The following is a 22,761-nucleotide window of genomic DNA, read 5'->3' on the forward strand; positions in this document are numbered from 1 at the left end:
GTCTGTGCCAGGGCCATCACCTTTTTACTTTTACTACTCCAAAAAATTAACCTGGCTGAAATGTCGCCCCTTAAACAATGTGTAGGTGACACTTTATAGACACAGAAATATTTGAAAGAAAGTTTGAAGGTAAGAGTCACAAAGAAGTCCTAAATCAGTCCTACAGTATTAACAGTGAATGAAAGGCAAAATATCATCATCTGGATTAATGTGAAACTTGGGTAGTTCTCAATCAACTATAAATACTAAAATCCTTATACATCTTCTCATAGTCCAGGTATAAATTATGACTACTTGGCCAAATTCCAGTTTAGCTAATTACAATCTCACACAAAATAATATCCTGTCTAATTTAATTGGAGTATGACATAATAGGGGATTTATATTAATCAGAAAATTCTGGAATAATAATTCATTTAAGGAGCAATTTCATTACATAATTCTATTAGTGGTAGTTTCCACCAAAAATGTAAGATGTAACCACAATCTTATTATATTTTTGGAGTGATCTGTCTTTGGTTTTACCCAATTCACATTCCTGTAGCACTTGAGTATCTTCTATATGAAATCAATAGCAATATCAAACCCGATAAGTGGATAATGAAGTTTCTAAAATGACAACAGAGCTGAGATCTCTTCTCTAGCACCCTTGTTTTCTTCTGCTGTCATTTTAATTTCAGGGTTTTGCTTGTGTGGTTTTTTTCATGCTGTTTTTGTTGGCTTTGAGTTTTTTTGTTTTGTTTTGGTTTGGTTTCGTTTGTTTGTTTTTTGTTTTTTGGGGTTTTTTAATAAACATAAAAGCACTTGTAAAAGAAATCTTGCAGAACCTGACATCAGATCTCATGCCTGGAAAGCATTGGGATTTTCTGTCATGGAGCTTCTAACGAGTGGATCAAATCCTTAAACAACAATGAAATCATTGCTGAAGCCAAGATAAGAGGGTGATGGGGTAAGAGTTTAATGTAAGGAGAAGAACACAGGCTGACAACACAAAACTGGAAATTAGTTCACAGCAGCAAAAAGAAGCATGGAGGAGATGCCTGATGTCACTGGCCATGACAGCAGTGGGGTGGCCACGGGTGCTTCCCATCTGCTGGTCACTCCAGAGACAGTGACTGCACATTAGGAAAACTCCACTGACTCCAACAACATTGCCAGTCCAGTGATGTTACACGTTCTTTGAATTTAAACACCTCAAAGCAGCAGCAGTGCATCAAATTATGATCTTTGGGCTTGATCCTATGGGGATGGATGGAGAGATGCCAGCCCTGACTCAGGGCAGCACCTGCTGAAGAACCCAAATTCCTGATGCCCATTCTGCTGCTGGGCTGCCTATAACCTGACACACAAAACTGGGGCTCCAAGCTAAAATCCTGATGCACATAAGGTTATCAACCCCTTAAAATACCTGGCCAAGAGCTCCCCAGTGCTCTAGGCAGTCAGTTCCCTTCTATGTCCTTCTGGGCACAGGCATCCAGCCTGAACTATGAATAAACCACAAGCTGGGTAATAAAATCACAGGATTTGTGTGGCTGCAGTAAATAAATGCAACCCAGAAGTCGCTGCTATGGAAAGTTCACAGTTCAAACAAAAGCTTGGTGACTGCAGGTAGCAGCACAGAGAGAGCTGGGAGTGGCATGGCTCCCACCCCAGACACACACATTCCCCTTTTATTTAATGCTGGGAAAATAAACTTATTATAGGAAGAAGCTTAGATAATTTTTTCACTGAGGTTAGCTGCTTCTTTGACTACACTGACTGCTACCTCTAGCAATAATGCCTTAAATCTCCCTGGGCAGGGTTTGATGGCACAGTAATAAAAATATCTGCGCCCTGTTTATACCTCAGGGGCTCTCCCTGCAACAGCAGTGATGAGCAACATGTTTGGCTTTTTCCTAGTATGGAGACACCCTTGCCTGTCATCTTGGTTTCTTTCCTTTACTTTCATTGCTGGAAAAGCAGATTTTACAGTGTGCTGGGTGTGGCTGGCATCTCCTGGAGGGTTTGCACACAGCCACCAGCACTCTGGGTCACTGAGGCATCTTTTTGTGCAAGGCTCTCTGCATATTTGCCCACCTGGAAGGGCATTCAGACAACATTCCTCCAGTAAAGAACCCTGAACATAATTTCTCCATCTTGACTACAAAGTTCAAATGCCCATCTCATTTACATCAAGTAAGACAAGGTTTCTGTCCTGCAGGGAGCCCAAGCCCCTAATTTCATTTCACTTAGCCTCCAGTCACAATATTTATTTTTTTCTGTTGAATTTTTATTGCTAGCATTAAGATCTATGGCCTACAAAATATGTTTAAATTACTTTTTGATCCCCATCATCAACAGGAGAAAGTTAACAGGATCTGTCCAGTCTGTCCAAATAGAGATGGGAGGGAGCTGGGAGGAGATTGTAGCATTTAATGAAGCAGTAAAGAACCAAGGCTTTCTAAAGAGATGATGGACACTAAACAAGTAAATAAAAAATGGCAACAATGGCCTGAATGTCTAATTACATTGTCACCACAGACTTATTTATATCAGTTGTATGTGCTTATTCTCTCTGGTTTCTAGGCAGACAGAAGCAACCCTTAAATGATACAGTCCTCTGACTGAAGAACTGCAGGATTTTATTAGAAATATAAAAATATACAAAAAAAGCTGCACAGACCCACAGGTCACCTTGTTACCAGAGCAGAATGGTGCATCTGAAATGTGATAAAGGATGTAGCAGAAGATACCCCACTTCAGCCTCAGGACACTTCATATCCTGCAGGTTCTCATCATCCCCTTGGCACAACCAAGCACAACAAAGTATTTACTTTTTCTTGTGAAATATTTACCTTGTGTGATTAATTAAGGCCACAAAACCTTGATGGGAAAGCTGCAATGTTATTTGATGAATTAATGCACAAAGGGTACAAAAGACAGAAGAAACAATCTACTGTTATTGGAATTTTGGAAGTAATGTATTTAAAAAAGAATAGGGAAAACATTCTTGAATTTCCTTGTTAGACAATGCTTCAAACAGCCCACACCCCCACTGTGTGCATTCTTTACCAAAACAGGAGCACAGACCCAATCTTCATGTAAGCATGCATAAAATGGATCCTGAGAAAACCACCAGGAAGTTGTTCTACCTGAAATCACTCAAAATAAATAGTTTTAACTTAAGTTCAAACTACCAGAATATCCCATTTATTGTATTGTATTTATGTGTCAGATTAACCAAAAAGAAGTAATAAAATAGGAACTATTTCTTACTTATCCAGTCCAGCCAGGCTAAATCTATCCAAAAGGTTCATGAAACCAGATTTCCAACTTTCATTTTTTATTTTCTGCATGAGATGATACAGAAATCCTGAATATATTGTCACCCAGCACCAGCACTGAACAAATTTAGATGACTCAAAAAATCACAATCACCTTCTAAGACCACAGGATAGCATCTGATTGCAGTGCATAGTTTAGCTTAATACAACAATACCCAAAGTCAATTTGTTTTCCAAACTCCCAGTTTTCGCTATACCATGTGAACAACTAGGGCACAATTCTTGCCCTGAGGATTCTGTGGTGTGAAAGACTTTGCCATGTTACAACACCCACCAGTTTAACATAACTGTGTCTCTTCTATTTTCCTCTCTGAGGAGAGAAAAATACATATAAAGAAAATAGTTTGAATTGTATTATTATGCAAATGCAGTAAAGATAAACTCTGTGTCCTCTCAACATATTTCTGCTTACCCACAGATGTAATAAAGAGGTGACTACTGTAAGCTTTTCATGCCTCCAAGAAAAGAATAGACTAAAAGAGAAATTATTTCTCTAAACAATTCTAAGCAGTCAATTTGTTAAGCAACAATGCAAGTTCCCTCTGCTTGGAGCAACAGAGCAATATCAACAAAGCTGTGAGCTGCCACACAGGCTGCATCAGGATTAATTATTTTATATTACAATGTCTGGAAGTAGGAAGAGCAAAATAATTAAATGGGAGTTTATGTTTTCAGCCAGCAAGGGTGCTGTTCAGCCTATTGGCTTCTGAAGTGAAGAGACAGCTTAAAGGAAGATGAATCTTCCTCCCTGGTCATATGTAACCTCCTGGAATCTGAATGCTCAACAATGAGCAAAGCAGAGATGAGTGTTTTGAAACACAGCTGTGGTGAGACATGTTTAAGCTGGACTGGGTGAACTGCTCAAACCCCTATTTTCAAAAATCTTTCAAGAAATAAGAACAGATGATTAATAAATATCCTGTGAAAAAACATCATGGCCTAAATAAAGTAAAACAAGGGTTATAGTGAAGTCATTCTGCCCTTACTGTTATTACAAACTAATAGAGTGAGAAGGGAACTTAACAACATCTGAGCATCTGATTATGCTTATGAAAGAGAATGTCTCAGCACTGGAACTGAAGCAGTTTTGATTTATCCAGCAGCAGCCCAAGGCAGGTTGACTTTGGCATCTAGGATTTTGTGAGCTCCCAAGGATGCTCTCAGCCTGTGGGAGGTTTGGCAGGATTTCTCATTGCTGTGTTCCCCCACGTGTCCCAGGCAGGGAGCTTTTCCTTCACTGTTCCCCTCAGCAGGGACAAAAATGCAATTTTTGTTTCCTTTTCAGTTGCTTTCAAAGATATTTGGCACACTTAAAACTTTTGTCTCTCAAGAAATGTGACAAACTAGTACATAGACCCAACAGTTTTAGGGAAAGTGGGAAGGAGAGATGAAGCAAATAGCTACCAGGCAAATGCATGAAAGGGATCAATACTGAAATACTGCTGTCAGATCCCAGACTGAACCTTTCCAGACAGCCCATCAAATTGGACATGAAGGCTCCTTCCTGCCTGCTGTAGGAGAGCTTGCTCAGAAAAACAAAACCTTTCCATATGTCCTTATTTGCTGCTTCCAGCCAGGTAACATGATGGAAAAAGACTCATTGTTTGTACTGCCCTGACATAGCAGGTGATGTAAAGGAATGCTGTTGCTTTTAAAAAAGAACCCCCTACAAGGGAAATGACAGGTGGTTCAGTGCTATACATTCAGGTTCACTGATTTAAGGACACAGAGCCTTGGAGTACAGATACTACTGCATTCTCTTTCTTACCATGTTCTGCAGGAGATGCTATTTTTCTGGGCACAGTCAGGCTGGACAGTCCCATATTCTGCAGGGCAGAGTTACTCAGAGGTTTTTTCCACAGATCCTTTCTTCATCTGCTCCTGCCACTATTCCAGCAGATTTAGCTGCAAAGGAGGGTAATATAGCTGTTCCTACATATCAAAAATAGTACCCTGCAACAGCCAGGGGAACCAGGCAACTTCTGAGTGGCTGCAGCCAGGGCAGGTGTGCCACCAGCTCACCTGGTGCTACAGCTCTGGTCCAACAGAGTCTTGCTTAGTTATGAAAACCAGGAACTGCCTCTTTGCCTTCTTTCACACAGCCAACCATCCTCTCCTTGCTCTTCTCTTGTAAAAAGTTTCTTTCGTTGTCCAGGGTCCTCTAACTTTTATGATTACCATTAGGTTACTTATTGCAATGAAATTATGTCATTTAAATAATTGGAAAATCTGGCACTTCTGCCCTAGAGTTTCTTTCTGTATCTGGTGAAAGGGGGCTTTGAGAGGAACCACCTACTGCAAACACATTGCTTTTAAAAATCCAAAGCATGAACCTTTACCAAGTTTGTAAATCACTGCTCAGCATTACTGCCATCTCAGCTTTAAGGTCACTGCAGTCCCTGTGTGTGATACATGAGCGTGGCTGTCTCTCTTTAGAGAGATAAACAGTGGCTGGTGGCAGTGATTCCCCTCCACACCCAGCTCTCAGCAGCTTTGGATGGAGACAGCAAGGTCAGATTCTGGGAAGAAGTCACTCTGAGGCACAGTGAAAATGAAGTATTCTTCAAAAGTTTAATCTGAGCTAGAAGGCAGTTGGGCTTTAGCCAAGAGGGGGAAAAACTGTGAGGCTCAGCATGAAAACCCTTTGCAGTAGTGAGTGACAATGTCCTTGTGAGGGGATCTGTGTCTGCCAGGGCCATGGCTAGCACTGAGCATCCCTGGCCACAGTGGGAGCTTCCTGGGCCAGGGCCATCTTCAGGCACTAGCCCTGATCCAACTCCACTGGCAGATCTCAACAGCTGCCTGTTTGGTGCTGGCTGCAGGAACAGAATCTTTATGGCTTCTAAGTTCATTGCTGGATGGAAGAAAAGCAACAGGTTGAATACTATTAAAAACCCACACAACAAACACTTTTCTGAAAACTGAGAGACTAAGTCAGACTGATTGGGCACCCAAACCTATCCCCTTGTCCAGCCCTGCTGTCCTGTGGCACAAAGGGAAGACTGAATCCCATTTAACAGAGACTGATTACTCTAATTCTGGGGAAGCATTAGGCTCAGTAGAAATGTGTATGTAGCTATGACAGAGAAGTGGTTGATCCCTTTGCTGCATTGAATAAAATTTTTTTTGAAAAAGTAATTCACAAAGATAGAAAGACCAAGAAATATCTTAGGTAATGTAATAAATAATCCCCAGTCATAGTTTGCAATTTCAGAAATTAAATCTTCAGAACAGAAATTGCAAGGAAGTTACCCATGCAGATCTTGCAATTTCCAGAACTTCTTCAAATTCATTTCAATGTGTTTGCTCTGCAAACTCAGACTCTAACCAATTTCTTCAGATGATGGATAAAGTCCAAGGAAATTTCTTGTCATTTTGGCTTAACTAAAACCCTGGGATCTGATGAGATTGTGATGTTGACATTGTACCAGTGTTCAAGCATACAAAATCCTGAAGACTTTATCTAATATATGGATTATTCTCTCCTTCACCTTGTAGCAGACACATATTCCTGCCAGGAAGCACCACTCCCACAGCTACAGATCACACAAAGCAACACTGAACAGAAGGACCCTGTTCTCTGGCAGGGGCATTTCCATGTGGCTGACACCAACCTCCACCATCATGGGACAGGCTACCAATGGGATGAGCAAGAAAATTACAAAATGTGAAATCTGGATATAGTTCTTGATGTGCTGCCCAACTATTCAGATAAAAGAAACTCCTGAAGCATGGCCACAGCAGGGAGCTGCTGCCCATCCACTGGAGCAGGGATATCTCCCACTAGAATCCCTCCTTAGAAACCAGCAGAGCTTGCAACAGCTAATTCTCAGGACAAAATCCCACCATTATTTCCACAGCTAAGGCTGATGTGTCTAAGAAGTTTGTAGCACAGGAATGAGCAGTGTAGTGCCAATGTGTTTTGTTCTGCACTGGAGAGCACAGGGACATTAGAGACAGCCCAAGACCACAGGAGGAGGATATGGTAAGTCTTGTAATAGATATGTTTAGAAGGATTTAAAATGGTGAAAGATTGGTTTCTTTCTTACTCTGGATACAAAGAGATAGATTTGTGAGATAAGACACAAAAGACACCCTTGACTTTTCCTCTTTAGCACCTATGAATTGAAAACAGATGCTCACCTCAGACCCATTTGCTGTTGACCCAGAATAATTTTCAAGCAACAAAGGAAATATCTCTTGGATGCCCATAGTCAACTTTTTCATGAGTTATGAAAGGACAAGGCTTAGAAATACTATAATATGCCAAACAGGCATAATATACCAAAATATGAATTCATTTCCGTCAGAGAGAAAGAGGCAGGTATAGGAAAATATAGACTAATTGAGAAGAGAAAGCCAGGCATATGAAGATGGGGGTGGAGATGCTGGTGGCCATGGGCAGCCAATTTCTGTGGCCCTGGATGGCAGCAAGTGGACACAGGAAACTAGCAGGCTGCAGGATGAGATGGAATGCCACATGGGATCCCTGATCCTGCACTGCACTAGCCTTCTGAAAGTAGGGAGTCAGTAAAAAAATATAAGTTAGCAGTTTCTGTTTCTCCCTGGGCTGTTTTTCCTGCATGGTTGTTACTGGTTTATTTATTTATTTTTAAGGCAGGATGCCCTGGTGATCAATGTCTTCTTGATTTTATGGAGTGGGCAGAAAAAAAATGAGTCAAAACAGACTGCAAATATCTGTAGATAGGTGAACAGTGACCCAGGAACTTACAAGTAAATGAGCTTTTTAAAAATTACTAAAGTTACGGGCAGGGACAACTATCACCAGACCAGGTTACTCCATCCAAGCCCCATCCAACCTGGCCTTGAACATTTCCAGGGACTGGAGATCCACAACTACTCTGGGCAACCTGTTATTCCAGCTGACAACTGGAACAGGCAAGGACTCTCAGAGTGTGCAGAATTTATATTTCCAACACAAACCTCATACATAACAGATTTACAAGAAGCAACACACTTCAAAGTCAGACACTGCTGGGTCTGCTGGAGACTGGGCACATCATCTGGGGCAACCACAGCCCCCACATAACCTGAGGCTCACTCAGGCTCTGACAGCACAACCACCCAGAAGACTAATTAGATAAAACTTCAGCACAGCAAAATCATCTTGGTTACTCTGACTGATTATCAGTTAATTCTGCACAAGGAAATTAAAAGGGGAACAGTGAGTCTCAGACAGCACTTCCACTGTCTCTGTACAGGTGTTACAACAACTGCAGCATTTACTGGGCTGCTTGCAGAGCCCAGCACCAGTTACCTCTACAGCACTGAAACACATCTCTTATTTCAAGCAACTTAAAATGGACTTTATCTGACAGCTTTTGATGCTGGAATTTCAAATTAGCTGGGCTCACAATCCAGTTCCTATGGGGCACTGTCCACAAAAACTAATAACAAAAGCAATAATAACCATAGAAAGTCAAACATCCCCACAAGTCATATAACTGCTTCATAAGATATTTCAACCTCTTCTACGAGCAACTTGTATCTATTCCTCAGAGTAAATTATCCAGTAGGCTGACATGAGACATGTAATGAAATTACTTTGCCACTGGCCCTGCTGATTTCTTCAAAGTTTCTTTCATTATAGGAAATTTGTGGGTCACTAACACTTAGTAAAGCACTTTTTCTCTCATGGGGCACTTGCAGAGCTTATGGCAGATCTGCCCCTCAGTGACTGCACAGGAGGGTGAAGGTGATGGCTCAGTTCAGGGCTGTAGCAAGCCCCTGGCCTTCCTTTTCCCTTCTCTTCTACTTTCTCCTTAAAGGAAATTACACCTGCCAAGTCTTCTCTTCCTAATGTTTAACAAAAGGAGTGCTGACCAATGGTGGCTCAGAGTTCACTCTCTTTTTGTTACTTGTAAAGCTCTTGGGCACATGCTGCCTGTGCAGGGGAAATCTTTCATTCCCCAATATCTGCAGGAATCCAAAATGCATTGCTTCTATCTGCTCAATCAACTTATGGCATAATAGTGCCTCATTGCAGGGCTTGAAAAGTGAAATCTGAAAAGCAGCTTTTTGCCATTGGTTTATGTGTTTGCCAAAGCCCTGTTTATGTACTGGAATACAAGACACATTATTTGCAGCTCATATAATTTGTTTAATGCATTGTGCTCAGAGGCCACCTGGGCTAATGCATCACAGCAGTAAGTGGGTTCCTCTCACCATGTTTGAGAAAGGCAAAAAACATATTTTCTGAGCCAAATCTCTCCCTCAATGCACTTGTTTTCACTGAATTCAACTTGGAGAGCTGCAGGATAAGGGATAGGTGGAAGGGGGGACAAGGAGGAGACACCAGCTGTGCTCACCTGGATGGCAGCAGCCAAGTTTGCTCTTTTATGTCCTAAGCACCTCTCTCATTCATGGATAATGCCAGAAGGATGTGCTGCTCTCCAGAGGAGTTCATGCCTCAGCAGCCCCTCAGGTGCCCACACTGTATTTCTGCCATGTCAGCATGTTGTGCTATTGCCAAAAATCTCCTGCTTGGCAGAGAAAATGCATTTCCATTCTTTTTGAAAGCTCTTTGACTCAGTGGATATCCATGTAGCACTGCAAGATGAATGCACACCCTGTCCTAAGACTAAGCTGTTTTCATCTCCCATTCAGCTACAGTCACTGCATGCCAATGTATTAATTACAATCCACATTCATCCCATTACACTGAGCTATTAAACAAATACTGATTAACATATTGGATCTGTGCATGCATCTTGGAGTGAATGGGTTAACAAAAATATATCTTAAAACAAAATAAGGAGGGTAATAGCAATTCTGTAACAAATTTAGCCTCATGTACATCTCATATTTTAGCAGATGATTGCTCAGCAAATGGCATCAAAAGTCATATAACTCTCTAGACCTGCCAGAAGACACACTACATCTCTGAGCAGACTCCAAGGCCAGTCTACCTAGGAGACACACTTGTATTCTTTGTGCTTAATATTGCACTGAATATATATTAATGGTGAAAAAAACAGTAATAATTAGTATTTGAATAAATGGAGATGTGCTAAAACAGCCAAAATATATCTCTATTTTATACCTTCTTAAACCTATAAGTTACTGTATGAACTGTTCCAAATGCTGGAGATAAATTTGGTGGCTACTAGTGTTACAGGAATTAAGGATACACAGGGCAGACTTTTATGCTGTTTAGTGTGGGAGAATCTGGCATAGAGCTTTTTTTGTTGCTACAAAGAACTGCAGTAACCTGAAGAGAAGAGACTGAAGGCAACCAGCTCCACTATCAGATGCTAACCAGATGCTATCACTTGCTCTGAAAGGTCCTGTAGGAATGTAAACCCTATCTAGTGATGCCTGCATATCTGCTAGAGATGCCAGGACTGATAGGTTGTTTTTGGGGTATCTAGGGCAGAAAAAGGAGTTTTGGTTCCAGCTGGTTTAGTCTTGGGTTTTCTTGCTGCAGCAGGATGAGAGATCCCCACCTCCCACCCCTGCCAAGGTGTCCTCAACAGGAAATCAAAGCATCTTGCTGCAGAACTGAGAAGATGAAAGAAAACCACATCAGCATTCTAAGAACAATAAAGAAATGAGAGTCCTGTCCTGCAAATTGGGTCCTGAACAATGGTTATTTTTTTAAGTTCACTGTTGTAAACTGCAGGAATTTTTAACTTTACTTGTGGACTTATACCCACAGTCATCCTCTAGAGGAACCTTCTCCCAGATCTGTAAACCTCTGGGTTCTTGGGCAGATGCTGAGTAGCACGTGACACAGCATATCATTCTGTTTCACCACACAAACTTGAACAAATATTTTTCCTCCAGCTCCCAATTTTGTTACAGGATGTGGTAATGGACAGGTTATACACCACCAACAACATTCAGCATGGACCAGCAGTAGCAATTTCCTCTCATCAGCTTGCTAAGGGCTCCATTCACATCTCCAGAAATTATATCTTTTCCCCATCCCAGCAATGTTCTCCTTACATCAACAGCCTTTCAGGAGTGAGCAGACTGTAAAAGGGAAACATTTGTGCAGCAGAAGTTTTATGAGCTTAACTGTAAGAGTTATCAAATAATAGCTGTGACATGTTTTATTAAAATATGCATATATGCGTGTTAAATATATGCATGTATTGCTGCAAAGGTTGGAGTTGATGATCTTGGAGGTTTTCTCCAACCTTAATGGTCCTATGATTCTATGAAAAACAAACTGTGCAGTGACAGTGTCTGATCTTGGCCATACAGTGTCAGGACTGGTGGCAGCTCTTGGATTTTCACAGATCAGGGTCAAATTAACCTGGGTTATTTTTGCTCCTACATGTGGACAGCAGGACAGTACCCCTGGCTGCATGTGGAGCTTCAGCAAAGGGCTGTGATTGATGATGGCACTTGTGGTAGCCCAAAACACTGGAGAAAGCTGAATTTTCTCCATTATTACAACAAAGTATGAATGACATGGAAAACCAGGTCACAGAGCCAGACAGAACAAAACCATAGGAAGAGTCTGTCTGGGCAGCATCTTTCAGGAAAACTTCAAAATCAGTCTGTATCTGAAAGCAGTTCCAGCAGCCAATCCATCAGACCAGAGCCCTGCCCTGACACTACAGGAAATCAGGATATGGGAGATCCCTGTGAAACACAGTTCATGTCAAAATACTGTCTGAAAGGGTATTTAAAATGTTACCCTGGTCTTTCAAGCTCTCAATTTGCTCATTTAATTTTATATTTAAAAGCTGTATATATACCCTATGAAATCTGAAGGTGAGGATATTTTAATTCTGTTTTCACCCCACTCTTTTTTGGTGTTTTGCTGTGTAATCATTGTCATTCCCACACCTGTTCCATCACCCTCTGCATTCCTCCCTCCAGCAATTTTGGGGGCTGTGGTATATGGTGCTGCTAATCAATGCTGGGTTTCAGCTGGCCACAGAGCAGGACACCATTCCAAGTGCTTCAGTATCCAGGACAGGACCTGTATCAGTACATTATTCAGGTTTGGATTGATGGACAGAATAACAAATTATAGAGAGACATATATTTAACATATTTCCTTTTTTTTTTTTCCTTCTGTTAAATCATGGCCACAAATTAATTCTCTAAGCAACAAGTTTCAAATAGCACTGCTGGAATATCAGTGTCTGAACTGTAGTGAAAGCTACAGGAATCCAAGTGTGGCACAAAGCATGAGTTCAGTAGTGCCTGTACTTGTTTGCAAAAAGAGAAACAAAAATTCTGCAGATGAATTTTATGTATTGCAGATGGAAAAGCTGACAGCAGGAACAGGGCTTGAGAGGCACAGCAGGGCTGAGCTCTCCCTTATGTCTGTCAATGGCTCTTGATATTCTTTCTGAAGTTTTGATCGTCAAGAATCCTGACACTGAGCTTTTTATGATGGTGCTAAAGACAGATATTAGCAACAGCTGAGTTTCACCTCAAATCCTGTTGCCACTGAAGCATCTCTGAAGCTTTTTACTTTTTTCTGAAGGCTAACACCCTTTTTAATTCTTTTTGGTAGTATTAAAGCAGAACCAACCTTTGAGTTCAGCTTATTCAATTTTCTACTGCTATTCTTTTTTTTTTTTTTAAAGTTTCTACCTGGGCATCCTGGATTTGTCAAGGAGATTTTCTCCTGTCAAGAGCATGAAATAAAAACATCTCAGCTGTGGCTCTCCATAAATTGTATCACTGCACTGGGTATATGTACTGTACTTGATAATTTTCTGATGGCTGCTCTGGCATTTTGATTACAAAATTAGCACTGCAGCTCTGTAGGGCTGTATAGTGTCAAATAAAGTCTGTGCTAAATGAACTAAGAACAGGCTGATGGGCAGATCTCTAGAAGCATTTCTCAGAGGGAACCATTCAAATGGGGCTGCTTCAAGAACCATCCAAAGCCCAAATCTGTTCAACATCTCCACTGAGATCTAGAATGAGCACAGAAATTCCAGCTGAAACTTTGGACAGTGAGAGTGATGCTGTGAGAGGCAGGACTGTTGTGTTGAGATTTTGGGCTGGCCAGTAACCTGCCCCTGTGGTTGGTGTAGCACTTTAATATAACCACATATACAATTATACATCCAACACTGACCACACAGCAAGGAGCAAGGAAGGCAGGACAGATCTAGGAAAAGGGAACCAGATGAGGTCACTAATTCTGGGAAAAGGGACAGCAAGTGACAAAACACACAAGAACACCATGATCCCTGCCTGGATGATGAGAAAGTAACATGGGAGGGGAAGGGTAATAAAGGAAGTTTTACCCTCTGCACCTACTCTGGTGAGACTGAGGCTGTGTTAGGTAATTAATTTTTTTTATAGATCATGGAATGTTTTTTGCCTTAAAAGCTATGAATCTGCTCAACCAGTGGAAGAAAAGACAAAGAACTGTTAACAGAGAAACAATTCAAAGCATCCATGAGGTGCCTGTAAATGCAGAGAGACCATTCACAGCAGCTCTCCTCAGATGAAGGAAGATTTTGAAAGGAAAATAAAAGTCTAGCAATTACCCATTTGGAAATACAAGGAGAGAAAACAAGAAAGAAGATGAAAACTGCAGATAAAATGTTCTGGACTGTGTGTAATAAAACAAGATCTGGCTCAGGATCCTACTGTATCATGCCTTTGACTTAATATTAAGTCTTAGGCATTGTAACTATAATTTTGCCCATTTTTAACAAAAAGTAATTTTTGCTTCTTGAAAACACTGCATTTGCTTCAAAATTCCTCAGAAAGACAGAATATGACTAAAAAGTAAAAAAATAAAACCCAAACAACACAAAGTTTGGGTCCGATTTTCATTCAGAAATGACCTCTGGTTTTGCAAGACCATAATAAAGCCACAGGGGCTCCTACAATTCTTCATTCCCAGCTCAGAGAAAATAAAAATTATACTTTCTAGACCCCTAACTACATGACTTGAACATGCACAGAGAATCCTTTAGGCTGGAAAAGCTCCCTACAATCCTTCAGTCCAACTGTTAACTCAAGGCCACCACTGAACCATGTCCCCAAGTGCCACCTCTACATATTTGTTTAATGGTTGATGGTGACTCAACATGTGTCTGGGACTGTCAGCCATCCTGTTATTTCACCAATATTTGTATTTGCTCTCCACTGACATAATTTTGTGTTTTCAAGTAACCCAAAGTAGTATTATTTGTGCATGTGAAATTGCTTCAGTGAGCACTGCTGGCACAGATCAAATAATTTTTTGAGAATTGGTATTTGCCTGGTTTATGCGTCAGTGAGCCACTCAAACATACTTATAAATATTTAAATATTCTAGTCCTGCAAGAGTGTGTGTAGACATTTGATATGGTTTGTACTACATCACCTCTGAAGCACTACTTCACATGGCAATTTCTTGCACTTAAAACCAAGATTAACAAATCAATGCACCCTGAAAAACATTTTAAGATGAATCGTACATTGTCTTCTAGTGAGTTTTCTTTGCAATTTGTAGACAATAGATTTCCAATAACAACTTGTAATTAAATCACTTTCTCTTATTCAGTTGTTGCATATTAAGACTGCTGACATTTTACAGATTGGTATCTTTGGAAATGAGAGATACGAACAAGGGGGAATGGCTTTAAATGAAAGATCCTGGGTTTAGATTAGATATTAGGAAGAAATTCTTTCCTGGCACAAGTTTCCCAGAGAAGCTGTGGATGCTTCATCCCTGGAAATGCTCAAGGTTGGATGGGGCTTGGAGCAACCTGTTCTAGTGGAAGACATCCCTATGGCAGGGGGTCAGGGCAAGATGAGGTTAAAGTCCCTCCCAACCCAAACACTTCTGTGCTTCCCTATTGGAAAAAAATACTGGAGTTTGGCAATTGACATTTGAGTGTGTGGAACACACACTGACATGGAAACAACCAAACCAGTGTCAGGCACACTCCCTGGCTTTCCTTGAGAAATCTGCCCTTTCTTCTTGACATGAAACCACAATCATTCTAACCAAATCTACGTTTACTATTAATTCTGCTAAAATTTTATTTGAGGATGCTCTCTTAATTGAAGCAATAATGCCAAAATCTATCAAGTGGGTAGAGTACAAAGCTGAGCAGCAGCACTGATCAAATGAATTAATGTCTGATCTGAACATGGAAACATTTCTCTTTTTAGCCCAAGGCAAAACCATGTCCCTTTCTCCACTGGCAAGCATGAATCCACATACAACATAATTATTCTTGATCAGAGCACTTTTAACTTTTTCTCTGGAACCACATTTCAGCTTTTGAAGCCTTTTTTGCTTAGATTAAACTTGTCTGTCTTGCTACAAATTAATTCTGATTTCTTTTTTTTTTCTTCTGAGAAGATACCTTTTTGCTTTGTTCAAAATGCAGCAAAGCAATTGAGACTACACAACAAACCTGATTCTAACAGCTGTTTTGTGGAACTGCAAACAATGCACAACACTGCTGGAGCCCTGAGATGTATTTTAGACTTGAAGTGTAAAAGGTTTTCACTATGAGAAGAGCTTTAAAAGAGAGACAGAAAAACAAATCAACTTTTTTCTTTGCAGAATGTGTTTCTTTGATAGCAAGGGAGGAGAAAAAGACTAAACGAAAATCCAAGAAATAAAATTTTCAACATTCAAGAAATAGCTGCCCACTAAAATGCAGTACAGATGAACTCACTTTGATATCCCCAGGTGAGGCATCCCACCAGACAAAAATTACATTTCCAGGTGCTGCAGGATTATTCCTAGTGTTCAAGCAAGCATCTTACACTGCATCCATGAACGAGGAAAGGAGTTAGGTGCTTCTGAAAATTATCTAAAGTCAAAACATATTGAGCAGGGAGATCTCAGGAGCTGATCAAAGGCACCTCCATCCTCCAGCACATGCCCAGAATTCAGCCCTGATCACTCACAAGTCTTTGGGCACTCTCTCCTGTGCTGAGCTCTGTTTGTCTCCAACACACACCAGCTCCATCCTCAAATAGCCTAAAAACCCAATGTGGTGTCAGGGCTCAGCTATGGGAATGCTGGTGACAAAGTGCTCTTGCAATGACTTGGGTGCTTGTTGGGTTTTTCTGTCATCCCTGTTTAGCCACTTGGCACTTCTTGCAGGAGTCAAGGTGAATTGTTTCAATTTCTGCTTTTTCCCTTGATTTTTAAATCTTTTTAGTTTTGTTTCTGCTATAAGATTGCATTATCAGATTAGATTAATATACTAATACTGATTAGAATGACATTAACAATAATAACAACAATATTACTGCTACTACTATACTACTGCATGCCCAATAACTTGCCTTCATCCTCAGTAACACATCTATACACCATTACTCAAGGCAATCAAGAATAGGCTGCTTTGTCCAACTAAAGGAAACCTCATTTCTTTCCTGAGTAGCTCCTCTAACACCACATCAAACCAAAAGCTGAGGCCGTAGCTCCCCTGCTTGCTCAGCTGTGTTTGAAGTTGGGATATCACATTGCTCACAGAAGCAGCAATCAATGCTGGTAAGCTAATAAATTATTTCCAAGTTTGTACCAATATCTGCAGGAACATGAAAGAAAAACCACATACTAGGGGGAAGACAGCAGGTCAGGCACAGCATGGGGTACAAACTGTCAATATTTCAGACTATGATTTGATTCTGTAGGTAACTGTTGCTGCAGCATTGCTTTAGAAAACACTGCAAGCAAAACATTTTATCTCACAGTGTATTTGTCCAATATAATTATTTGGGCTTGACCAATTCAGTTGGAAGCAAAAAATACCTGGCCACAGGTGCTGTGCCATCAACAACAGCTTCATGAATTTGTGAATAAAGACTTCATCTGAACACAGATTTTACAGGTGCAATTGCTGCTGGAACACTTGGCTTGCCACATGTATGTGGAGTGTGCATTTACACACACACCCACACAGAGAGAGCAAATAGGGGTATTTGCTTTCCTCAAACAGCATTTATTTACCATTATCACCTTGTTTATTATGAGACCACAGGGTTGGATATGCTGATATATCTACCAAGAACAGACACCCTTCTGAAAGATTCCTCCTCTCTCAACATCTTCCTCTCTCACCTGACCCACAGGCCCCTTTTTATGTTTCATTCCCCATTTTCTCTGTGTAGAGCTTTGCTTTTCCCAGTCAGCACCAATTCCCACAATTATGGGGCAATTAAAAGCTCTACACTAAAGTATTTTCTAGTGAATCAGAAACATGCACAACTCAAAACCATATCTGTCTTATACTCCACACCTCTCTATGAGTGAGCCTCTGGAGGATGGTGGAGGAATCAGGAGTGGATTGCTCCTTTCTCCACACCACACGGCTGTGGGGAATACAACTCCTGGAGACTTTAGGATCACTAAAGTTTAAAATTTAGGGTCTGGAGGCAGTCCAACGCTGCTTCTCTGCACTGACAGTGATTTACCTGACACCCGTGCCCAGCCCAGGCTCTCAAATTCATTTTTTCACCCAGTTCATTCAAATCCAGTCTGGTGTCCCAGTCCCTGGTGGTGGCACTGGGAGAGCCCCAGGGCCAGGTCTGGCACCATCCACCTCCCTGGCTGTTATCCATTATTTCAATGACCTCCTGCTGAAAGTATATATATATATATATATATATATATCTCATTTTCATATTTCTTCCTTGTGCTTTTTTGGTTAATATTAAGGACATATTAAAAAAGGGAAGATTTGACCTAAAACAGAATCAGGGAGGAAAGAAAAACATTATCTTATACTCCTTAATTGGAGTTAAGAGAAGAGCACATTAATCCTTCAGCTGCTGCTGCATTCATTCCTGCATGAAAAATGTCTCTGCTTGTGTTCTTTAGGTAGCAATATATCCATAGATGACATGCCTCTCATCTTACAGAAACAGCAATTTTCCATCTACATGTAACTTATATGCAATAGACCATGGCAAATAATGACTGAAAAATAACAATTTCGTATTTTTCTTTCAAACTTTCTTTATAGGTTGTTTTGGTCTAGCTAAGACATCTGGAAAGTACTTTAATGGGCCATGATCTAGAATTTAAGGGGGTTTTATTGTTGGTTTAATAACTCCTTATTAGCTAAACAGTGTTGACAGGATAAAGGCATTTTGATTGAATGCATCTTTTCCCTCTCCCTCAATTATCTCTATTACAAATTGACCTGTCCATATTGATGATGATGATGACAACGATGATGATGATACAAATCTAGAAGATTAGAGATGTTTTTTCTTAAATTGGGCTTTCACATCTGCCAACCTGCCACTTGCCCATTAGGGAAGACAATAGGAATGCCAGAAATGTCATGCCTAATTCTAATGATCTCCAGTCAGATACAGTGCCAGAAATTATATCCAAAAATCACCCATCTGAGCATTCTTAAAAGTATGACTCAGCTGTGATATGCTTGCCCACTCACCAGACTATCTCTGTGCTGATGAATTAGATGCATGCACTGCTTTAGCTCTTATGACAACTAGGATTTCCATTTATTAATCATGTATTGAATCTTTGTGACAACTTAAAGAAAAGACAACACACAAATAATCTTTCTAGTACTCTATTTTTGGCATGTGACAAATCTCAAGATCATAATATCAGATTTTTTTTTTTTTTTAATTATGATCCTGAGACTCCTTATCTAATGAAGTTTTATTAATAAGGAATTAGAAGACACCTACAAGTGGTTCTCACCAGAGCTGCTATGAGAGTGCTTCATCTGTCTCATGGACTACTTGTGTATGATTAAGGCAATTTGAAGAGTTGACACTTTAATCCTGTGTTAACAGATATTTCTAGTCATCCTCATAGATGTGAGAAAACTGTTCTTGGGGTTAAGGAACAAAAGAACTTTCAGAAAAGCAGAAGAAAGATGGCAGCTTTAGAAGGAAGGCCACTACTTTTGTCCATAATCCAAAACTGTGCATTGAAATGTGTATGAAAATTATTAGCATGGGTAGAAGTTATGATGAATAATCACACCTATTAGATATAGTGTTTTTACTGGTAAAACCACATTTCAGAAAATGTAAGACTCTAGATTTCTCTCATCCATGCACTTTTCATTTATTTACAGATGATCAACATGATGGGGAAGAAAAATAACCTTTAGGTCCCTGAGTGTCTTATAGAGAGAGGATGGGTCAAAGGAAAGCAAGAGACACACATGGAGTGAGAGGAAGAGGCCACTTTGTGGCTCTGTGAGTTACAGCAAGGCTACAAGACTCTAAAATTAAATGCAACTTCTAACACAGCACAAGAACGTCAAATTGGGAAGCTCTTCACATTATCAAGGTCATTTTCAAACCTTTCCAACACTGTGACACTCCACCAGAGCACAGAGCACCAAAGCAGATGTGACAGTTTTTGAGAGGATGAATTAGATTGAGACTTTCTGGTGTCACTGAATTTTGGTAATTGTGTTACTCAGCTTGCTGAGCAGCCGTGCCCATATCTCACTGCCAGCCTGGCAGACACAGTTCATGGCTTGGGTGAACTTCAGTCAACAAAAAGATCTCTCTCACAGGCAAAAAATAGGGGAAATGTGCAGGATGCTGCACCTTTAAACCCTTAAACAGTAAATTGTGCAGCAGAAAAATTCTGACTCATAACAAAACAGAAATCTTACAAACAAAATTTTCACAAACGAAAGTGTGCCCTTAATTGTTTAAAGTATTTTTGAGATTTTTTCCTACATCATTTAGTAAAGTAAAGGGAAAAAATATACTTTAACCAGGTGCTTCCAGGTTCCCCAAAATTTCAGAGGTTGCAAGCAATTAACTTTGGTTTTAAATTAAAAGCTGGTGAGCCATTAGTGGCTCTTGATAAAACTCAGGATTCTAGGAAGACTGAAAATGGAGAAGCCAGTCTGGTTTTCAGCTTCAGGTGGTGAGCAATTCTGTTCAGGTACAAAATTCCTTGGACAAACAATCATTGTTACATTTTATGTTTTGTTATGATAGTTTTTGCATTTATCAGTACTATTGCTATTAACTGGTTAATATTTTGTACTTGTCTTATTTTCATTGCCTACTTAAAATTTACTGAGCCAAAACCCACATAAATAATTCTTGGAATTTAGGTTTAAGTGGATGTGACTTTGAGAACCCGTTGATCCAAATATGTTCCCAAATAACTGCATGTCAAACCTTTATAGCTGAGTTAATACACTTTATGCCTTCTTAATGTGTGAGATTTTATGTTTTACTGTACATCTGCTGTGTTGAATTAAATGCATGTGTGGTTCAAACAGGTCCATGGTGACAACTGGGGCTAATCTTAAAGCTAATCTTTAAGCTTTAAATAGCCTTCCAATATTTAAAAGTGGCCTACAGGAGAGATGAAGAGGGACTTTTGACAAGGGTATATGATAGGAAAATGGGGAATGGCTTCAAACTGACAGAGCACAGGGCTAGATTGGATATTTTATGGAGAAACTCTTCCCTCTGAGGGTGGTGGGCCCTGGCACAGGCTGCCCAGAGAAGCTGTGCCTGCCCCATCCCTGGAAAAGTTGAAAGCCAGGTTGGACAGGGCTTGGAGTGAGTCTAGTGCAAGGTGTCCTGGCATGGCAGGGGGATGGAACTTGATAATCTTTAAGGTCCCTTCCAACCCACACCATTCTTTGTTTATTATCTAAATTGTGTTTTTTTAAACGTAAAGCTGTAAATCAAGAAAACAGACATTACCCTCTTTAGAACAGAATCCTGCTTAAGAGGTAACCAGCTTGTTATTGGCCCTTTCCCTGCACTCAACAGTCAGTGGTTCAGTCCTGATTAAATTTTAGCCATGTATTAATCACACCCAAGTTCTCTGTAGCTCACTATCCTGATTACTGAATTACCCTGCCCATATCTCTTTTTCATTAGCATCCCAAAGGAGTGGGAAACAATACAACTTTCTGCCATGCAGATGAAGGAGACAGCATGGGCCTTTTCCAGGGATGGACTTCAATGAAAGCTTAACTTAAAGCAAGAACATAAATTTATGAAGATAAATGGGATAACACAAGTATCTATTATATCCCACTGTTTAAATAGCTCTGTAATCCCCAGATGCTTGCATAGGATGCTGATATTTGTATCATGACTGCACACTTTAACACCCTCCTTAACATGGAATCAAAATATAGAAAAACATAATTCCCAGGCAAAATATTCAGTAAACACCTTCCCCCAGCAAACTAACTCATATTATCACAGCATCTTTGGAGGTTTCCATCTTGTTTAAAGAAATCAAATCCCACACTCAGGACTAGAGACCTTGGCCAGGCTACCATCTCTCCCTTGCCATCAACAAGAAGCACAACAAAAACCAGAAGGAAACAATAAACTTGACACACCTGTACCAACCTCCTGCTTCATGCTTACTCTGTGGAGCAAGAAACCTTTGGAAACAAGCCTTCCAAAGTGTTTTCATGGCATTAAAGACAAAAAAGGGATCATCCAGGAAGACAACAGTGCCCTCACAGATATTCACATGCTCCAAACAGCCAGGCACTCAAGCAGGGACTCACGGAAGGCTGTGAAGAGCTCCTGCAGGGTCAGGCGCCCGTCGTTGTTGTAATCATCAAACTGGAGAAGGTCTTCAATTGTACAACCCAGCAAATCACCTTCCAGGCCCTCCTTCTTCATTAGCTGCAGCAAAGACAACAGGTAACCTTACATGTAATGTAGTGCTACACCTGGTAGATTTTCCATGAAATGACCTTTGGGGACTTAGATAAATAGGTAGATTATCATGTTGCTACCATGCTAGGAGAGCGGTGAAAAGGATGTAGCAACAATATTTCCTTCATGCAGAAGAGAAGCAAAAAGCCCTTTATTAAAGAATTAAATGACACTTCTATAGAGTAGATTGTGGAACTGAGAACAGAAGTAATTTCATTGGTGCAAGGCAGGTAACAGCCCTGGCAACCACGCTTTCATGAAAACATCACATCTCTCACACATCCAGCAGGTGCTTAGTCATTGTTATAATTCTTCCTCTCATGATTTCCTTGAGCAGCTTGAGAAAATCCAAGCCTGCTTTTTCCCTGGCATTCACCAGAATCCTACATTATCATATCTATCTTTACATATTTTGTTTCTACCAAGATATTCATATTCCTGCAGCCCTTCATGGACCATGGACTGAAGAGCCCCTTCCTCTACCAGCAGCACAGAAACACATTTTCATTTTGAAAATGGACTGAAAAATAAATATTCAACAGAGAAAAACAAAAGTGTGCTCCTCCTTTCTCCCCTTTAAGTAAGGAAAAAATTGTATTCCCTGATTTTAGGACTAGAATAGGCAACTACTCAACATTGATGTGCTTTTCCAACTCTTGACAGTTTGCTTCTTGTGTTTTTTCAACATATCATTTGGATTCTCTGAATTTATTGTAGAACATGAAGAAAACTGTTGAACTGTTGCATCTTGCAGACAGGAAAGCTTTTTTCTGTAGGCCAGGGATTCTTTTATTTATTATTCTAGTCTTGACCCATTATGTTGAAG

The 22,761-nt window shown here is 40.3% G+C and overlaps 2 protein-coding genes across 3 annotated transcripts in view; one reads left to right on the top strand and one right to left on the bottom strand.

Annotated features, from left to right (window-relative positions):
* The window catches only part of FNIP1 (folliculin interacting protein 1), a 419,816-nt gene that overhangs the window by 325,446 nt on the left and 71,609 nt on the right, over positions 1 to 22,761 (top strand). The window lies entirely within an intron of this gene.
* FSTL4 (follistatin like 4) overlaps positions 1 to 22,761 on the bottom strand; it is a 196,522-nt gene that overhangs the window by 68,516 nt on the left and 105,245 nt on the right. Inside the window, exon 6 of the mRNA XM_079319633.1 lies at positions 21,782 to 21,902. Within this exon, the coding sequence (XP_079175759.1) occupies positions 21,782 to 21,902 (121 nt within the window). The remainder of the gene's footprint in view (positions 1 to 21,781; positions 21,903 to 22,761) is intronic.

This window comes from Erithacus rubecula (genome assembly GCF_903797595.1).
Source record: "Erithacus rubecula genome assembly, chromosome: 16".
NCBI classification, from domain to species: domain Eukaryota; kingdom Metazoa; phylum Chordata; class Aves; order Passeriformes; family Muscicapidae; genus Erithacus; species Erithacus rubecula.